Consider the following 18,321-nt stretch of genomic DNA (forward strand, 5'->3'; position numbering starts at 1 on the left):
TGATAGGTGGGACCAGATAATAATAGAGTAGTATAGTAAGCAACTATTGTATACATTGGCTACAGATGATTTGGAACTAGTAGTGTGCTATAGTATTAAACTTGCTCATAGAGCAGGTACAATAGTAGGATATTAGCCAGCTATAAACATATTATAATGAGATAAACATTGATAGAGAAGAGCAGCGGGCTATAGATCTGTAGCTAGCTACAACACGGACTCCAAGACACAACGTGTGTATGATAGGTGGGACCAGATATTAGTAGTATAGTAAGCAACTATTGTATAAATTGACTATTATATTGGCTATAGATGATTTAGAGTTAGTAGTAGGCTATACTATTAAACTTTTTCTCTTAGCAAAAATCAAGCGCCTAATCACATTAGAGGAGTAGCTTTGAGACAAACCAATTAGCGGCGAATCAAGCGATCTGCGTGGTCGTACAGTGATGGGCCGGGCCGGGCCCACAGCCCGACAGTGACAGGGGGCCTGACGCATGTCAGCCTCAGCCCTGGACGGGAGCTAGCCGTTGTGTCCCCGGGGGAGGGGAGGGGGGCATTCCCATCATTTCGCCCCTCCTCCGAGCCCACATCTCAGTGGGGGTAAAGGTGTAAATTACTGCGACCGCGAGTCCAGCGAGCCTAGATTTGGACCTTGTGTCCGTTTGACTGTGAACCGGAGCTACTCCCCAACACGGGGGGATTGCGTAGTGTGCATGCCATGTGGGCCCGAGCGCCCTTTGTTCGTGGCTTTGGGTTGGAAAGGTGACCGTGTGAGCTGTGCGGTGTTGCACTACGTATTAGTATAAATCATTTTGGGTACTACTCCCTCCGTCCAACCGTCCATCTTATTTAAAAAAATTATAAAAAAATTTAAAAAGACAAGTCACACATAAAGTATTAATCATGTTTTATCATCTAACAACAATAAAAATACTAATTATAAAAAATTTTCATATAAGACGGATAGTCAAATATTGGCACGAAAATTTAATGATTGCCTTTTTTAACCGAGGGAGTATCTACGAACAAAGATCATGAAGCCCATGATGTGATTAGCCCGGCCGTTTGACTAACCTCACGAGCTACGTGGCTGACAAGTTTAACTTGTTAACTCCATCATTTCGGATACTTAGAGCATGTATAATAGCCCGCTATTAACCAGCTATAAATATATTTTAATAGGATAAAAGATAAGAGAGAAGAGGAGCGGGCTACAGATTTATAGCCAGCTGCAGCACGGACTCCAAGACGCAATGTGTGTATGATAGGTGGGACCATATGTTAATAGTATAGTAAGCAACTATTGTATGAATTGGCTATTAGATCGGCTATAGATAAATTAGAGCTAGTAGTGGACTATACTATTCAACTTGCTCTTATATGATATAAATATTGATAGAACTACATGATTTTGTTAATGACATGTTTGTTTATGGATGGACTATGTGGGGTCGATCGCCTCCGTAGCTGACCAAAATACAAACTTAAAACCCCTATCTATAAAAATCTAACTTTTGTTTATAAATATAGATATAAAAGTTCATAATTAGAGCCTCATCTTTTAAACGAAAAGAGTACTATGAAAACAACTCGTAATACAAAGACTAATTGCGACAAAAAGAAAATAGTACTGATAGGCCGATGGCACAAGAGGAAAGCAGTGAACTTGCATACTCCCTCCGTAAAAAAAACCAACCTAGACACGGATATGATACTATATGTCTAGATTCGTTATACTGAAGTGTCACCTCCGTATTTAGATTGGTTTTTTTTGGACGAAAGAAGTATGAGTAAATCTAAAGCTATGTACACCCTTCGTCAAAAAAAAAAAAAGAAAACCTTGTACTGGTGCGTGTCACATCCTAATATAATATTGGTTTTTTTATGGAGGGTGTACAGTTGAAAAAAATTGATGTGTTTTAAGGATGAAAAATATTGGTAATGTTGGCTATGTAACTCTAGAAAAAAATGCAGTAATAATAAAATGCTAATTTGCTGGAGTACTAGATTATAGACAATCCAGTCCAGGACACGACACCCTCCCTACTCTCTCCACTTCCACTCTCACCGGCCACCGCGCGCTCTCTCTCTCTCTCTCTCTCCCCCTTCTCCCGCAAGATTCTTCCCCCAAATCCCACCCGATCCACCGCCGCCGCCCGCTCGCCGGAGTCCCATCGCTGCCACCGCCGCCGGAGCCGCGGCCCGACGCCCGCCGGGCCTGCTTGCTGTGTGTGTGGGGAGGTGGAGTTGCTCGCGCTCCCCGCGGCCACCTCCGCCTGCTGCTGCTTCTGCTTCCGCTGGCATTGCGGGGAGGTCGTGTGCCGGGGGACGTGGGGGCTCGTGTTGGAGCGCGGCTGCCGGTGAGGTGGGGGGTGCGGCGCGGCGCGGCTCGCGCTCGTGCGCCGGTGGCGCGGGCGCGGGGGGAAGCGTACGGGGGAGGGGGAGTGTGGCGGCGGCGGCGCGCGGGGTAGGGACGGGCGCCGCCACCACCACCGGCTCGTTCGCTGGCAGGCGCTACGCGTCCAGATCCGTACGCCGGTATGCTTCGTCTCGCCGCAACTCTCTCCATTTGATTAGTATCCCCTCGCCGAAACGAGGCCTGTGAGGCGCCCGCTTGCTGGCTGGCTTCCCTGTACTCGCTGCTTGCTCCTGCCTGTTGGGTTAACCCGTTTCCATCGAATTTGGGTAAGCGAAACATCGCCTCATATGGGCATTTGGGGTTCTGGCAGCCTTAGGCTCGCGATCCGTCGCCGAGCTTCCAAGTGACCGGCGCTTGTTGGTATATTTGCTTGCTTGTTCCTGTTTGGTGGCTGCGCTAAATCTTTTGTGCTGCATTGAATTTATGCCACCCATATACAGCAAATTGCTGAGCTGAAATAATTCGGCTAATTAGGTCCAGCAATATGACATCTCGTGGATTGAATGCTAAGCTGACATTGTATCACTGATGCTGGCTTATATATAGGTTGTTGAGAAGTGAAGATGTCGACAGGTGAAACCCTGCGTGCAGAGCTATCATCCAGGACGCGGCCTTTCGGTTTGAGGCTATGGATTGTGATTGGAATCAGTATTTGGGTGGTGATCTTCTTTATACTAGGTTTCATGTGCCTCTGGTCCATATACCGAAGGAAGCCGAAGAAGTCCTTTGATAAGATTCCAGTATCTCAAATCCCGGATGTTTCCAAGGAGATTGCAGTAGATGAAGTTCGTGAGCATGCTGTTGTCGAAAACTTCCGTGTGCAAGAAAGCCGCGCGATATCGGTGCAGGAGAAACATTACGAGAAAGATTCAGGGAAAATGCTGGCACACTTGGTTAGGAGTAAATCGAGTGATGCCGATAATTTGAGCCAATGCAGCTCGGTGTACCAATGTGATAGGGCTGGTAGCTCGTATTCTGGTGATGAAGGCAGCTCGGGCAATGCTAGGAGGCACTTTTCTCAATATGCAACTGTCTCAGCATCCCCTCTGGTTGGTCTCCCAGAATTCTCTCATCTGGGCTGGGGTCATTGGTTTACTCTGAGAGATTTGGAGCATGCAACAAATCGGTTTTCCAAGGAGAATGTCATTGGAGAGGGTGGATATGGGGTAGTTTACCGTGGTCGACTCATAAATGGAACTGACGTCGCAATAAAGAAGCTTCTTAATAATATGTAAGAGATCCTGAAATCTATTCTGCGTTTTACAGAACTTGTGACTCCTTCTGATGCCATCATATTAATTTTCTTTTGATATGGTGCTGCAGGGGCCAGGCAGAAAAGGAGTTCAGGGTTGAAGTTGAGGCTATTGGCCACGTCAGGCATAAGAATCTTGTCCGCCTTCTAGGATATTGTGTTGAGGGAATCCACAGGTAAAGCTATTTATCAATCACCTTTGCTGATGGATGGCTAGCTTTTGTTTCTACTGGCACATTATTTACTTGCATAGGGATGTAGGATTGCTCTTGGTCTATGTCCACCTACTCACCAGATTATCTCAAGGGATAGGTTATTCCTGACTGCACTCCTTATGCTATCGATTTTTTCCCTTCCAAATCTGATGGTGGGATTCAGCATGCCCAGTGACAGATTATGCTCAGTCCACAGAAACCTTCTTTGGACCACCATTCTTTTACCATGAAAATGTGGCCATAGCTCCGAAAGCTAGGATTCACTAGAAGCGCACAACTGCTTATTGGTTTGTTAGTTGGCTATAACAAGGTCTTACTGAAATGTACTTCCATAGTTCATTACTTTGTGAATGCCTGTTCTTGTTTTTCACGTTTCTTCTCATGCATGTTCAATTCTAAATTTGTATTCATGATATGTCCAAGCTACTGTATTCTCCAAAGAAAATCAGAAGTCTATTCACCTATGTATTTTCCAGTTTTCCGCCATTTTGGATACTGCTCTAGAAACAAGTTAATAATATAGATATTTATATGGTTTGGCCAGTGCTGCTTAAGTGACCATCGAGATGCTTAAGAAATATACTAAGATGTTGAGTGTCAGGTGTTTTCGGATAATCTAGTTACCAACAAATAGGTCCTATGAATATAATGGTGTCTGCTTCACGTAATTCAAAATCCACACTCAGCCAAAATAATCTGCAATAGGGTGTTGAAAATATGATTATGTTTCTCCCTTGTTTTCATCATGACTACAGAAATGAACAATGTTGCTACATCTTGTAATAATTTGTGGTTTTCAATTGAACAAAACATCCATCAAATGATATCTACAGCAATATATTTTGCACTTCTGAGCACACAATAGGTTTGAGTGTATTCGAGTCATGGTCATTGATTTAAGCTTTTTATTTCACTACATAACCATTGATTTGAGTGTATCTAAGGAGTTCTGTTTCCACAAGTACTTTATGTTAATGGTGTCTCCTTATGCTTTGGCCATCCAAACTCATTACTGTTGTTTAATATTTTTAGTGGTTAGTGGTGTCCAAATCTTTCTTTGTGTACATCATACTATGTTTTTGTAGTCTATTAAACTTCCATCCTATCATCTGACTTGTTATATTCCAGGATGCTTGTATACGAATATGTGAATAACGGGAACTTAGAACAGTGGCTTCATGGTGCCATGCGCCAACATGGTGTTCTTACCTGGGAAGCCCGAATGAAAGTTGTTCTTGGAATTGCTAAAGCGTAAGAAACAAACCATCGTCCCCGTCAAAAAGAAAAGAATTGTTCTTCACTTTAGCTCTTTTATATGTATATGTTTAGTTGCATAACCCATTTTCCATAACTGAATTGGTATACAGGCTTGCTTATTTACATGAAGCAATAGAGCCAAAAGTTGTACACCGGGATATCAAATCAAGCAACATACTAATCGATGAAGAATTCAATGGCAAACTTTCTGATTTTGGCTTGGCTAAGATGCTGGGTGCAGGGAAGAGCCATATCACAACTCGAGTTATGGGAACTTTTGGGTATGTTGATATTTTTTTGGAGTTAGTATTAATCTTTCCTATGCTTAGCTTTCACTGTTGGAATGTGCAGTACTTCGCTTATTCATACAGTATAAAATTTTACATGCTGCGAACTTTGTCCTTCGTATATTATAACAGGTAGCTTTCTCATTGCTATCATTGATTCATTTCAGGTATGTGGCCCCTGAGTATGCCAACACAGGTCTGTTAAACGAGAAGAGTGATGTCTACAGTTTTGGTGTGCTATTACTGGAAGCAGTGACTGGTAGAGATCCAGTTGATTATGGCCGGCCTGCTAATGAGGTGAGCATATATCCTACAATCTCATGCGTATTATGTATGTTACAAAAGTCCGTACTATTGGAAATTATTTTACGGCAAAATAACGTCTATACTAGGAGAGACGAATTTGCTTCAGGTGTATGGCTGTCTGGCAGTTGTCTACTGTCTAGTTACCCTTGTCTCACTTTTACAGTCTATTGTTTTATTTTTCAGGAGCTGACTAGCTGTATACCTTGTCATATATAACAACACTGTAATGTGGATGCCTTGCAGGTGCATCTAGTGGAGTGGCTCAAAATGATGGTTGGCACAAGAAGAGCTGAAGAGGTAGTTGACCCTGACATGGAGGTCAAACCGACCATTCGGGCTCTTAAGCGTGCTCTTCTGGTGGCACTGAGGTGCGTCGACCCAGACTCTGAGAAAAGACCTACTATGGGTCATGTTGTTCGGATGCTCGAGGCAGAAGATGTCCCATCCCGTGAGGTGGTAACGCTTTCTCCTTTCCTGCAATAACATTCATCATATTATATCATTGCAATAAATCTGAAGCTTTTGCTGTAATCCTACTGAAGGACCGGAGGAGCCGGAGGGGCCACACTGCCAATGCAGATACCGAGTCCAAGACAAGCTCAAGCGAGTTCGAGATAAGTGGCGATAGAAGGGACTCAGGGCCATCAGCAAGGTTTCAACCCTAAGAAGACGGTGATCATAGTCAAGAACAATGGCTTCAAAACTCTATGCAGTAACATGGTGGTTGGCAGAGAGAAAGGGGTATTTCCGGAGGGCATTGCATTTTGTATTGTAGGTCTGCATGGCGGTAGAGACTGGAGAGAGCACAATGTCTGATGATGGATACCCGGAGACCTGTAATTCCCATTCAGTATTCTGTTTGTTAGTCAAGCAGCTTGTACAGATCGTTGTCTGTTCCATTTTTTCATTCTTCTGGTTTTTTGTTTAGGAGGCTCTTGGATTACCAGTACGAACCGCTCTCTTTTCTAGAATCACCAACATGAAACCTATCAATATTATTTACTACTGCTACTACGACTTGCTTTCTTCTTGCTGAGATCTATCATGTACTGTACATAACTGACGCGTTCAGCTGCACTTGGACAAATAGATGCTCGTTGTGTATGTCGAATTTACTGGATGAGATCGAGCATTATGTACCATGACTGCAGGCATCAGCTTCTGTTTAGTTGTGCTGACATGCGGCAGCGACCTCACGCTGTGTGGTCCATTCTTGCTCTTGGGCCGAAACTGTGTAGCAACGGGCGTACGGCCCATATATATCGGGATTGTTCGGCCCGTTGTAGTTGGGCCGGAGCGGGATTGCGACTTACGTGCGACTCATTTCGGTTGGGCCGGTGGTCCGCTACTTCAACTAGCAGTGGTCGGAGGGTTCACAATTCCAATAGAACCAAACATTATTGGATTGAGTTAAAAACACAAACCAATCGGCTTTTTGTCAGGTTCAGAAAATTTTAAACTGAATTTTAATTTTTTTTTGACAAAAATCTATTTAGATTTCGTCTTTCTTTTAGGTTTGTCAACGGATTCAGCGAAATCCGATGATGTCGCTCGTGAGTGGATTTTTGATCCGGTATCGAGATTGTGAACCCTAGTCGCACATTGGCTGACAAAGACAACCAGTGGTGGAGACAGCTCCCAGCTATCACCGCCCCGGGCTCAGCGGAATCGCTGGCTCCGCCATTGAAGACGACCCTCCCGCCCCCCGGGACGGCGTCACGTGCGATTTCTCGGATTAAGGCCGAGTTTAATTCCCAATTTTTTCTTTAAACTTTTAACTTTTTCATCATATCAAAACTTTTCTACACACACAAACTTCCAACTTTATTCTTCAAACTTCTAATTTTAGTCAAACTTCTAATTTTGGCGTGTAACTAGACACAGCCTAAACAACCGCTACCTCACTCCCAGTCAGTAGTCAAGTAGCCTTTCCGGTGGCCGGCGTCTAAATTAAATAGTAGCCATTTGTTTAATCCGATTCGGCGGTGGCGATCGAGGCAACGTGCGCGCCGCGTGACGCGAAGATGCGCAGGAAGGAACAAGCTGGCAAGCGGCGCGCCCATGACGGCGGCGGCGACGACGACCCGCGCGCGTGCGTGCGTCAACGCACGCGACCGGCCGAGATCCGTCGGTGGCCGCGGCTATATATAATACATCGTCGCCTCACACCCCCCACACACCGAGTCATCGCTCGCCGGAGTTAGAGTTCGTAGCGGCGAAGGATATAGCCATATATTATAGATGGCGATTGGTGTTGGTGGCTGCTGCGCCGTGCTGCTCGCGGCGGCGCTGCTCTTCTCCTCTCCGGCCACCACATGTAAGCACGCCCATCTTCTTCTTCTTCTTTTTTTCTTTCTTTTTTTTTTTTTTGGAAATGAGCCGCAGCTGACAAAAAGATCACTCACACATGGATACACTGTCGTGACACTAACCAATGCCTAAGCCATTTTGTTTTCTTGTTTTGGATTTTTCTTTTTATGTGTATCACTTTTGCTTGTTGCTCTTGCAGATGCTTATGATTCCCTGGATCCAAACGGCAACATCACGATAAAATGGGATGTGATGCAATGGACTCCTGATGGCTATGCTGTAAGTAGCGGTGGCAGTACACCAACATCTCTACCTTTATTTTCGTCTCAACCTGTACATTTACACTATCTTGTTCTACTACCTCTAATAAAAAAATATATTTGATGTTTTAAAATCTATTAAGTTCTAGAGATTAGGAAAGCTACACATGGTTTTATGTTTTGATACTATTAAGTAGTATATTTTATAAGTTATATTGAAGGCTGGGGTTTCAAAAGTTTGACTACACTAGATCTTATTCAAAGCGTCTAATGATTACTGAACGGAGGAAGTATGAACTTATAGACTTGAAGTTAAACAGCATAGCCACATCTCTTCATGTATACTTCATCCGTTTCATATTATAAGATTTTTTAGCATTATCCACATTCATATATAGATTCATTAATATCTATATGAATTGGGCAATGCTATAAAATCTTATAACCTGAAAAACGGAGGGAGTATGTCGCAAACAACAACAACAATAACAACGAGCAAAATCTATATCGAATCGGGTTTCCCTCTTGTAACTGTATCAAAGATCTGTTCTCTGAAACGTCCCCTGTTCATCAGGCCGTTGTCACACTGTCCAACTACCAGCAATTTCGGCACATCCAGCCACCGGGGTGGCAGCTGGGGTGGACATGGCAGCAGAAGGAGGTGATCTGGTCCATGTACGGCGCGCAGGCCATCGAGCAGGGCGACTGCTCTATGTCCAAGGAGGGCAGCAATGTCCCCCACAGCTGCAAGAAGCATCCCACCGTCGTCGACCTCCTCCCGGGCGCCCCAATCGACCTGCAGATCGCCAACTGCTGCAAGGCTGGATCACTGAGCGCATTCAGCCAGGACCCGGCAAATTCTGCCGCGTCGTTTCAGATCATTGTAGGCCATTCTGGGAACAGCAATGAGACTGTTAGGGTGCCGAAGAACTTCAGTCTTATGGCGCCTGGTCCGGGGTATACCTGTAGCCGTGCTATGATTGTGAAGCCTAGTAGGTTTTTAAGTCCGGATGGGAGGAGGGCGACTCAAGCTCTGAGTAAGTAGTCCATCTGTTGTTCTTTTTCTGAATTGCTGCTTGATGCCCAAGTGCTTGTATGTCATGTGGAAATGCATTAGGAACATAGACTCAGTTGTGATTTCTTAATGCTAAGTTGGATTAGGCATAGGTTTAGTGAGGAAGGGACAGGAGTTGGTCACCTAAGACTGGTTGATCTGATATTAGTTGAAAACAAGTTACAGCATGCTAGGCTTTACAAGGCTGAGCCTACTTAACAAATGTTGTCATCTTTTTTTTAATCAATTTTGTTATCTAGCAACTAATACATGTCAAATTCAGACAGACATCCCCATGATTACATATAGGACTTGTTGTTTGTTTTGAGTTCTATAGTAGAAAAAATTCCTATATTCAGTACTACTAGTAATACTTCTTAACAAAAAGGAAATCTCTATTCACAGTGACATGGAATGTGATCTGCACATACTCCCAATTTCTTGCACAAAAGGTTCCATCCTGCTGTGTTTCTCTCTCGTCGTTCGACAATGACAAAACTGTTGACTGCCCAACATGCTCTTGTGGCTGCCGAAATGAAAAATCTACTACAGGAAAATGTGTAAAGTGAGTTAATATAACTGTCACTGATCTTAACTACAATTTCCACTGGGATCCTAGCTTCTTGTTTTCACCAAAAAATTGTAACAATTTCCTTTGCATTTGACAGGAAGAATGCACCTGATTTGCAATCCATCATTCACGGCCCTGGCAGATGGACCTGGCAGCCTCTTCTCCAGTGCACTTCACACATGTGCCCAGTGAAAATTAACTGGCACTTGATGCTCAAAGACAAGGAACACTACAGAGTGAAAATCACTGTCACTAACTTGAACTACCGCATGAATTTCACCGAATGGAACCTGGTTGTTCAGTATCATCCCATCCTCGATATCACCCAGATATCTGGCTTCAATTACAAGTCAATCCAAGTCGGCAAAATAAGTAAGTCAATCTGGAACCATCCTTTTTTGATAAAAAAAAATAAAATGCATGTGTATGTGTGTGTATATATACTTCTGACCTATGTCTAATCCGTAGCCAAAATTTATTTTTTTTAAGGACAGAAGGTGTATATACCATCTCTCTATCTTTTGCTCACGAAGTTTTTGTTTTCTCCTTGTATTTTAGATGATACTACGATGCTATGGGGAGTAAAGCCCTACTATGATTTGCTCATGCAAGCTGGTCCGCTTGGAAATGTGCAAGGAGAACTGATTGTGAGAAAGGATTTCAGGGCTTCTTCCACTACTAACAATAACAAGGGAAGGGCCTTCCCAGTCCGTGTGTACTTCAACGGTGATAACTGTGTGATGCCGCCTCCGGATGCATATCCAGTTAGTATTACGGCTTAGAGGCGATCGTCAAGATGATTGTATCGCATTACTATATTTATGGGGTTATGAATAAAGTGTGTTGTCTTGTCTATTGAAGATTAGAAGTAACTATAATTAAATTGAATCTCCAACTAGTATTAAGATTGTCAGAGGTCTGTTGTTTTGCTTGTAGATAAAATTCTGCCTATGTTAACTTCGATGGTGTCAAAGATATCAAATCCATAGCAGATTCGTGGCAGGAGCCAAAAAAAAAAAGGAAACGACAGTGTAAGACCGACAGAATATGTAACTCGAAAATTAGAGAAACAACCTAACTAATCCCTCTGTTTTTTTAATGTTTACCGCCGTTGATTTTGAAGACATTCGTCTCTAATTTTAAACAAACAACATGATTCATATTTTTCCATGCTTGAAGTTTTTTTGAATAAAGCGAAGGACATAAAAAGAAACCCCGAAGGAGTACAGCGGAAAGTACAGTTTAGCAAATTGATTTTGCAAATTCATGCAAGAACAAATGTTTTTGCTTTGAAGTCTGAACCAAGCTTCATGGGAGTGGGACTGATGCTGCTACTCTGAACTCTAAGCATTCAGGGATCAGTTTTTCAGAGGACAAAATGTACTACCATCCATAATACCCATAAGATGAAAAACATACAGTGGCTTGAAATAAATACACACAAAATAAAAAACCCGCAAAAAAATAATGTAGGTCATGGACTTATGGTTCGCCTTTAACTGTTGGTTTTGTTGGTCAGTTGCAGCTCGAAGCAAGCCCCAGCTTGAAGCTCAGTATTCAGCAACCTCACCACCTTCCAAATGTATCAGATCAAACAATGATTTCTGAAAAGAAAAAAAAATCAATATGCTTGGTCGTCGGTCTCCAAAAAAAAAAAAAAATATCTGCTTGGTCAGGCCTGTCCTGCACGGCGAAAATTTGGCATTGAAGCATGTGACTGAAGATTTGGCAGCTAACACATGAACCTTCTTTGGTTTTTATTTGGGACAATTTATACTACTTCATCCGTTTCACAATGTAAGTCGTCTAGCATTTCCCACATTCATATTGATGTTAATGAATCTAGATAGATATTATCTATATTCATTAACATCAATATGAATGTGAGAAATGGTAGAACGACTTACATTGTAAAACGGAGAGAGTATATAAGTACACTAAGACTTTTTCATATAATACTCCGTTAGCTTCTCTTATCTTTAAATATGACGCTGTAGCATTCAGTGGTCAGTACTGCATTGTACTCCCTCCGTACTTATAAAAGAAGTATAAAGGAAGTCGTTTTGGACAGTGACACAATTTCCAAAACACAACTTTGATTTCTTATTTCTATAAAAATATTTATTGAAAAGTGATATGTGTATACTTTTATGAAAATTAATTTTCAAAACAAATATATTTCATATAATTTTTATATTTTCAAACTCAACAACATAAGAATTATTTATGATTTATATTATTAAGGTTTAAACAATCTCCTTTACGAGTACAGAGGAGTACAGAGGAAGTACATGATAATTAAACGAAGCAGAAGGCTAAACATTTTCTTGCTTCGAAGGTCAGCACTTCCATCGTTGAGCACACAACGAAACTAATAAAGGATTCCTTTTCATTAGTATTTATATTAAAAAAGTTACTGCTACCGTTCAAGTTTTAGACTTGGCTCAATGCTCACATCTATAACTAATCATTGATTCAATGATAGACGGCATACTCATTGACAACGAGTCATTTATAATGATTCTGACAATCCTAACATATGCCGGCCCAATCTCACGAGAGTTTATTGGGATAGGATATGTCTATGTGCATTTGCATAGGTGAATGTGTAGCGCTGTTTTTTTCTAAAAAATAATTCCCAAGGTAAAAAGTTAAAAGAAAAAACAAAAAAGGGATTTGCTAGAAAATTTCCACAAGTCTTTTTTGCGTCCAAAACTTTCAGATTTATGACCATCGGATCACCTCGAGATTTATGTATAAAGAAAAAATTTGCTAGAAAGAAATTTTTACGCATGTCACGCGTGATATCTCAGTGCTAGCTAACCAAACCATCGTTGAATACAAGTTTCATATAAATTATATCGTAGGTACAATAAAGTTATATTACAATTATAGTGTATTTAAAATATAGTTACAATGTAATTACACTCCTATTATACTTCAATGTAATTACATCTGAAATTTATTTTTTACTAGAAAATTTCAGCGCATGTAAATCGAGAAATCTCGTTAGTGCATAATTAATTAAGTATTAGTTATTATAAAATTAAAAAATAGATTTATTTGAATTTTGCCAACAACTTTTACATAGAAACTTTTCATAAAAACTCACCATTTAACCATTCGAAAAAACGTGCTAACCAAAAAATGAAATTAAAGTTTAGAGATGTGAAAAAAAAAACCGGGCCCACATCTCCCCCCGGCGGACACGTCACGCAGAGACGCAGCGGTTTCCGTACAACTACCACACCGACCCGAGCCAGCTCCCTTCCTTCATCTCCCCATCTCCGACGACTCCATCCTCCACAGGTCACAAAGAGAGAGAAAGCGCTAAACCCAAACCGGTCTCGACCTCGTCGGCGCCGCCGCGGCGAGGCGTCACGTCAGGGACCAGGAGATGGCGGGGAGCAGGGCGGCGGGGCGGGGAGGGAGGCCGCTGCTGGGGGGAGGGGGCGGGAAACGCGGCGGCGGCGGCGGCGGCGGCGGTGGTGGAGGGGGGAAGTCGTCGTCGTACACGACGACGGTGATCCTGGCGGCGCTGCTGCTGGCGTCGGTGGCGCTGCTCCTCCTCGTGGCGCTCGGCGCGCTCTCGCTGCCCTCGGGCGGCGGCGTCGGCGTCGGCCACGCCGGCATCGGCCTCCCCCGCCCGCGCCCGCGCTTCCGCAGATCCGCCGCGTTCGAGTCGTGCGTCGTCTCTCGCGCGTTCCTTTTGAATTCCTCCCCCGCCCGCCCCCCCGTGATTGATTGATCCCCTCTCTCCGTGGGATCCCCCGCGTGTGGCTGACGTGCGTGCGTGCGTGCGTGTGTGCAGGGGGCTGGAGATGCGCGGGGGCGAGAAGGGGGAGCCGTGGACGGAGGTGCTGTCGTGGGAGCCCCGGGCGTTCTTGTATCACAATTTCCTCGTGAGTTTTTTCTTTGCCTTGTTCCTTGTTCTCTTTTGGTTTTTGGGGGGAACAAACCGCGCATGTTGGATGATTTGTTCATTCTACGACGCCATTTCACTCCATTGCTTGATGAGATCTTCAGTTTTTTTTTCAGGTTCAAATAACCCTCTAATTAGGTGTTTTTCTTTTCTTTTTTTGGTTGATATGATCGATTTCCGTCCGTCCTTTGGGAGATTCGCTTGTTCCTTATTGGAGTAAAGAATCTGGATGGGGTGGGTAAATTTGGAAATTGTCTTGCTTTAGATGTAGGAATGCCAGGTGAGATTTAGTGGTGTTGTGAATCAGAGACGGGCAGAGTGGGATTGCTTTCCAGATCTGAGCAGCTGCACCATTGGCATTGCACTTTTTACAGAGGGAGTTGCTGTACATGGATGTGTTGTTCTTGTCTCGATGTTTGAGCTGCGCCGAATAATTTGTCGTCTTCTATTTATTTCTTTTTGAGGTTAGAGAGTATTCTTGTAGCAATACTCACTGGCATTCTTAGTCAGTTTCAATCTTTGTTTTTTTAAGTTTCAAGCAATAAAATTGAAGTTCATGTTGATTGTTGATGAGCTTGCGTGGAGCCCAACTTTTGTTTTACTGCAACTACTCATATGCTCTTGTTTGGTTTATTACTGATCAAGAAATGACTAACTTCTCTTCCTTCTCAGTCGAAGGAAGAATGTGAGTATCTAATTTCATTGGCAAAGCCTCACATGAAGAAATCTACTGTTGTTGATGCATCAACTGGAGGGAGTAAAGATAGCAGGTTTGGATATCGTAGATTATTCTCTTGAAAACATGTTACCTCAATTACAACTCGTTTAGGCTTAATGGCATGTCACATGTTCAGGGTTCGAACAAGTTCAGGAATGTTCCTTGGAAGAGGGCAGGACAAAATTATCCGTACGATCGAGAAAAGGATATCAGACTACACCTTCATACCTGTAGGTATGGCACCTTTAACACAGTTAACTTATCGACCTCCTGAAAAATAGAATAAGTAGTGCAGTTTTCCTTTTGCTAAAGTGCAGAACTTTAGTCATTGTAGAAACCATACATTTAAACTTCGTTCCTTGGCCCTAATACAGATAATAGATATCCCTATATCATGAAACAGTGCAAGGTTTTGAATCTTTCTTTATCTTGCAATACCTTATGTCACTGAATCACCAAAACTTACACTTTATAGTGATGCATTTGAACACTTAGCTACCTGCTGTGGAACCAAATATGAAAAAGCATTGCCTTTACAGAGTGCAATTGTACTGCTCTTGCTCTCTCCTTTTGATCTGGTATTAGCAGAGCAACGCCCATAGAGAAATGTTAAATCCAGATCACTTGCCAGTAATGGTTTAACACTTTAACTATTGTTTTATAAATCCAGATCAATAAGCAGAACCACCAAGAAAAACACAATAAGCACAATAATCCAGATTTACTGAGTTACTATGGCCTGGTTTAGTTCCCAACTTTTCCATCACATCAAAACTTTCCTACACACCCAAACTTCCAACTTTTCCATCACATCGTTCCAATTTCAATCAAACTTCCAATTTTGGTGTGAACTAAACACACCCTATATTGAGAGCATATTAGAGCTAGAAAGTCTCTGTTATCAGATTTTTTTATTACCCCTGAGCCCTGTCATTCCTTGAATTCTGTTCGGCAGCTGACATTTGTGACCAATAACACAAGGCCTTTGCAAGTACAATGGTACATAATGAGCATGTTGTAGTACATGTGAAAGTCAAACTTCTCATATTTACAAAAAAGGGCCAGTGCATACTTGAACAGAAACCCAGAAAGATCTACACACCAATTTCTGAAATGTCCTGTACTTATTATATACTCAAATTTCTTTAGGCTTTTCAAACATTACATATACCTTTTGAGTTATTAAACGTGGGTGGTTTGACACTGGCGCACTTCAATAAATAGTCAGTAAGGTACACAACCAACAAGATGCAATGTACATGGCCGGTATTGATTTTTTTTTCTTTTTTGCAATCAGGAATAATAATATTATTATTACAACCAAATTTGATGGATAGTCCTAATAATTCCTAAATATATTCAACTATCATCAAGTGCAACAAATTTTTTTTATCATAGAAATCACATTATTTTTTTATTTCAAGTTTGTTGCAAATGTTGTTGTTGTTCCTTTCTGTTCATACTCATAATTTCGCAGAGAACGGAGAGGGTCTTCAAGTCCTCCACTATGAAGTTGGACAGAAGTATGAACCTCACTTTGATTACTTCCATGATGAATTCAACACCAAAAACGGGGGGCAGCGTATAGCAACTCTTCTTATGTATCTGTATGTACTATAATATTGGTAATTCTTATATAATGCAACGCCGCTGATTCATTTGACATTTGTTTTTGTTTTATTTGAAATTTATTAGTTCTGATGTTGAAGAGGGTGGTGAGACTATTTTCCCCTCTTCTAAAGCTAACAGCAGCTCATCACCATTTTATAATGAGCTGTCTGAATGTGCTAAGAAGGGTTTGGCTGTCAAACCCAAGATGGGAGATGCTTTGCTTTTCTGGAGCATGAGGCCTGATGGGTCTTTGGATGCCACAAGCCTTCATGGTGAGATTCCAATACTTTGGTACAATGTCAAATTGTTTTGTAGTGAATGGTTATGCCACAACATGATGACATTTCTATTTACCTTCAACTTCCTCTAGGTGGATGTCCAGTGATAAAAGGTAACAAATGGTCATCGACAAAGTGGATGCGTGTTCATGAGTACAAGATATAGACATCAGAAACTAGAGATTCAGAGGTACGAGTGAGCTGCTCTGCAATTTCCTCCACGTAGCACTGTCTGTTCACTTGGTTTTTTTCTTCACGCAATTCAAATGTCTGATCAACCCTTCTGATTCATTTAAAATTTGTTTGATTTATATTTATTTTCAACTCTTTGCAGGTTACTCACGAATTCAAATTTGTCGATGTTGTTGTTTAAAGAAAGAAAAGAAAAGCGGTCATTTTTGGCGCATGTTGAGGACTTCAATTTTTCCATAGAGAAGCATTACAATTTTTTTTAGCTGTAACCAACATGTTGTACACTAACTTCTTAGGCTTATGAACAATGATCATCGCTTTGCTTATGAACAATGATCGTTTCAAAGCGATGGATGTGTCGAATGTATAAATAATAATTGCCCTCCTAAAGTCGTAATGAAATTCATGATATAATGCCTGATGGACTCATTGACAAAAATAGTCTCAATAATATGTGTAATTTTTTCCTAAAAAGTAATATGTGCAATTCCTGCAGAGATCTGGTAGTACTCCATCTATCCTAAAATATAGCAATCTACTTCTTCCGTTTCATATTATAAAACTTTCTAACATTGTCCACATTTATATATATCTTAATGAATCTAGATATATATGTGTGTGTGCTTAGATTCATTAGCATCTACTATATGAATGTGGCAATGCTAGAAAGTTTTATAACCTGAAACAGAGGTACTCCCTCCGTTTCACAATGTAAGTCATTCTAGCATTTTCTACATTCATATTGATGTATATGTCTAGATTCATTAACATCAATATGAATGTGGAAAATGTCTAGATTCATTAACATCAATATGAATGTGGAAAATGTCTAGATTCATTAACATCAATATGAATGTGAAAAATGGTACAATGACTTATATTCTGAAACGGAGGAAATAGGGGCTGTTTGGATGGTTGCCTCAACCTGCCAAGCCACTATATTAGACATGCCACACCTGCTTAGCATACCGTTTGTTTAGAGACCAGATTTTTGGCTGCCATAAAAAGTCTGCCACAACTCAGTTGCTTTGCCATTGGTTTTTTTGGGCAAAGACGCGGCGAGCAAATTGTTCGCCACGTTTGCGGCACGACTGTTGCGTGCGGAGAGAGAGCGCGCTACACTCACCTTCGTGAAGAATGGCGTGAAAATCCTTTTGTGAATAGCGCGAAACATCTGACGTTTTGGCGCGAACAATCTGGAAAAAAAACGCGCGAAGCTCGGTATCTCCGAGGCTCCTATGTTTATTATCCTCTCTTGTGCCTCTTTTCTCTCTCCAATTCATTCTCCCGTGCAGCTCCAAGCAACAGGCAACTATTCCCCTCTTTCTTCCATTAGCTTTTTTCATCTTCTGCTCCATCCCTTTCAGATCCTCTTCTTTTTCTTTAAATCACACAAGTAATCTGTTTCACTGATGAGTGCTCAAGCCATGGAGCAATCTGTTTTTTTTTCCTAAATCATCTCCATCCCCTTCATCTTATTTAGATTCATACGTTTCTTCCTTTCCTTCAAATCCAGATTCTAATTAATTTGTTCCTTTCGTCAGGGGTTGAGTCATGGAGTAAGCTGGTGAAGAGGAGTAAGTAGTGTGGCTAGAGCAAAGATCTGGCCATGATTTCTCGAGCATCCGCCATCAAATCCAACGAGCCAGCAAGTTTCATCACGGTA

General features: G+C 41.8%; 3 protein-coding genes across 4 annotated transcripts; all 3 read left to right on the top strand.

The window, feature by feature from the left end:
* The first annotated feature begins 2,418 nt into the window (after positions 1-2,418).
* On the top strand, positions 2,419-6,753 carry LOC127752615 (probable receptor-like protein kinase At2g42960). The gene is made up of 8 exons (XM_052278024.1): positions 2,419-2,541; positions 2,969-3,653; positions 3,746-3,850; positions 5,018-5,140; positions 5,257-5,427; positions 5,601-5,730; positions 5,983-6,192; positions 6,282-6,753. The coding sequence occupies exons 2-8, from the start codon at positions 2,986-2,988 to the stop codon at positions 6,402-6,404; spliced, it is 1,530 nt and encodes a 509-aa protein (XP_052133984.1). The 5' UTR covers positions 2,419-2,541; positions 2,969-2,985; the 3' UTR covers positions 6,405-6,753.
* Positions 6,754-7,907: 1,154 nt separating this feature from the next.
* On the top strand, positions 7,908-10,789 carry LOC127786139 (COBRA-like protein 4). 2 transcript variants are annotated; one of them, XM_052313467.1, is made up of 6 exons: positions 7,908-8,056; positions 8,249-8,328; positions 8,884-9,346; positions 9,769-9,928; positions 10,032-10,306; positions 10,493-10,789. In XM_052313467.1, the coding sequence occupies exons 1-6, from the start codon at positions 7,981-7,983 to the stop codon at positions 10,714-10,716; spliced, it is 1,278 nt and encodes a 425-aa protein (XP_052169427.1). In that variant the 5' UTR covers positions 7,908-7,980; the 3' UTR covers positions 10,717-10,789. The 2 variants fall into 2 exon arrangements, with proteins under 2 accessions (XP_052169427.1, XP_052169428.1); XM_052313468.1 differs by having other exon boundaries at positions 10,032-10,358; positions 10,493-10,626.
* Positions 10,790-13,208: 2,419 nt separating this feature from the next.
* LOC127785614 (probable prolyl 4-hydroxylase 3) lies at positions 13,209-17,076 on the top strand. Its single transcript, XM_052313010.1, has 8 exons — positions 13,209-13,618; positions 13,746-13,836; positions 14,529-14,626; positions 14,711-14,808; positions 16,052-16,181; positions 16,270-16,457; positions 16,556-16,653; positions 16,798-17,076. The coding sequence occupies exons 1-7, from the start codon at positions 13,332-13,334 to the stop codon at positions 16,627-16,629; spliced, it is 966 nt and encodes a 321-aa protein (XP_052168970.1). The 5' UTR covers positions 13,209-13,331; the 3' UTR covers positions 16,630-16,653; positions 16,798-17,076.
* Positions 17,077-18,321: the final 1,245 nt, after the last annotated feature.

This window comes from Oryza glaberrima, chromosome 10 (assembly GCF_000147395.1).
Source record: "Oryza glaberrima chromosome 10, OglaRS2, whole genome shotgun sequence".
Lineage (NCBI taxonomy): Eukaryota > Viridiplantae > Streptophyta > Magnoliopsida > Poales > Poaceae > Oryza > Oryza glaberrima.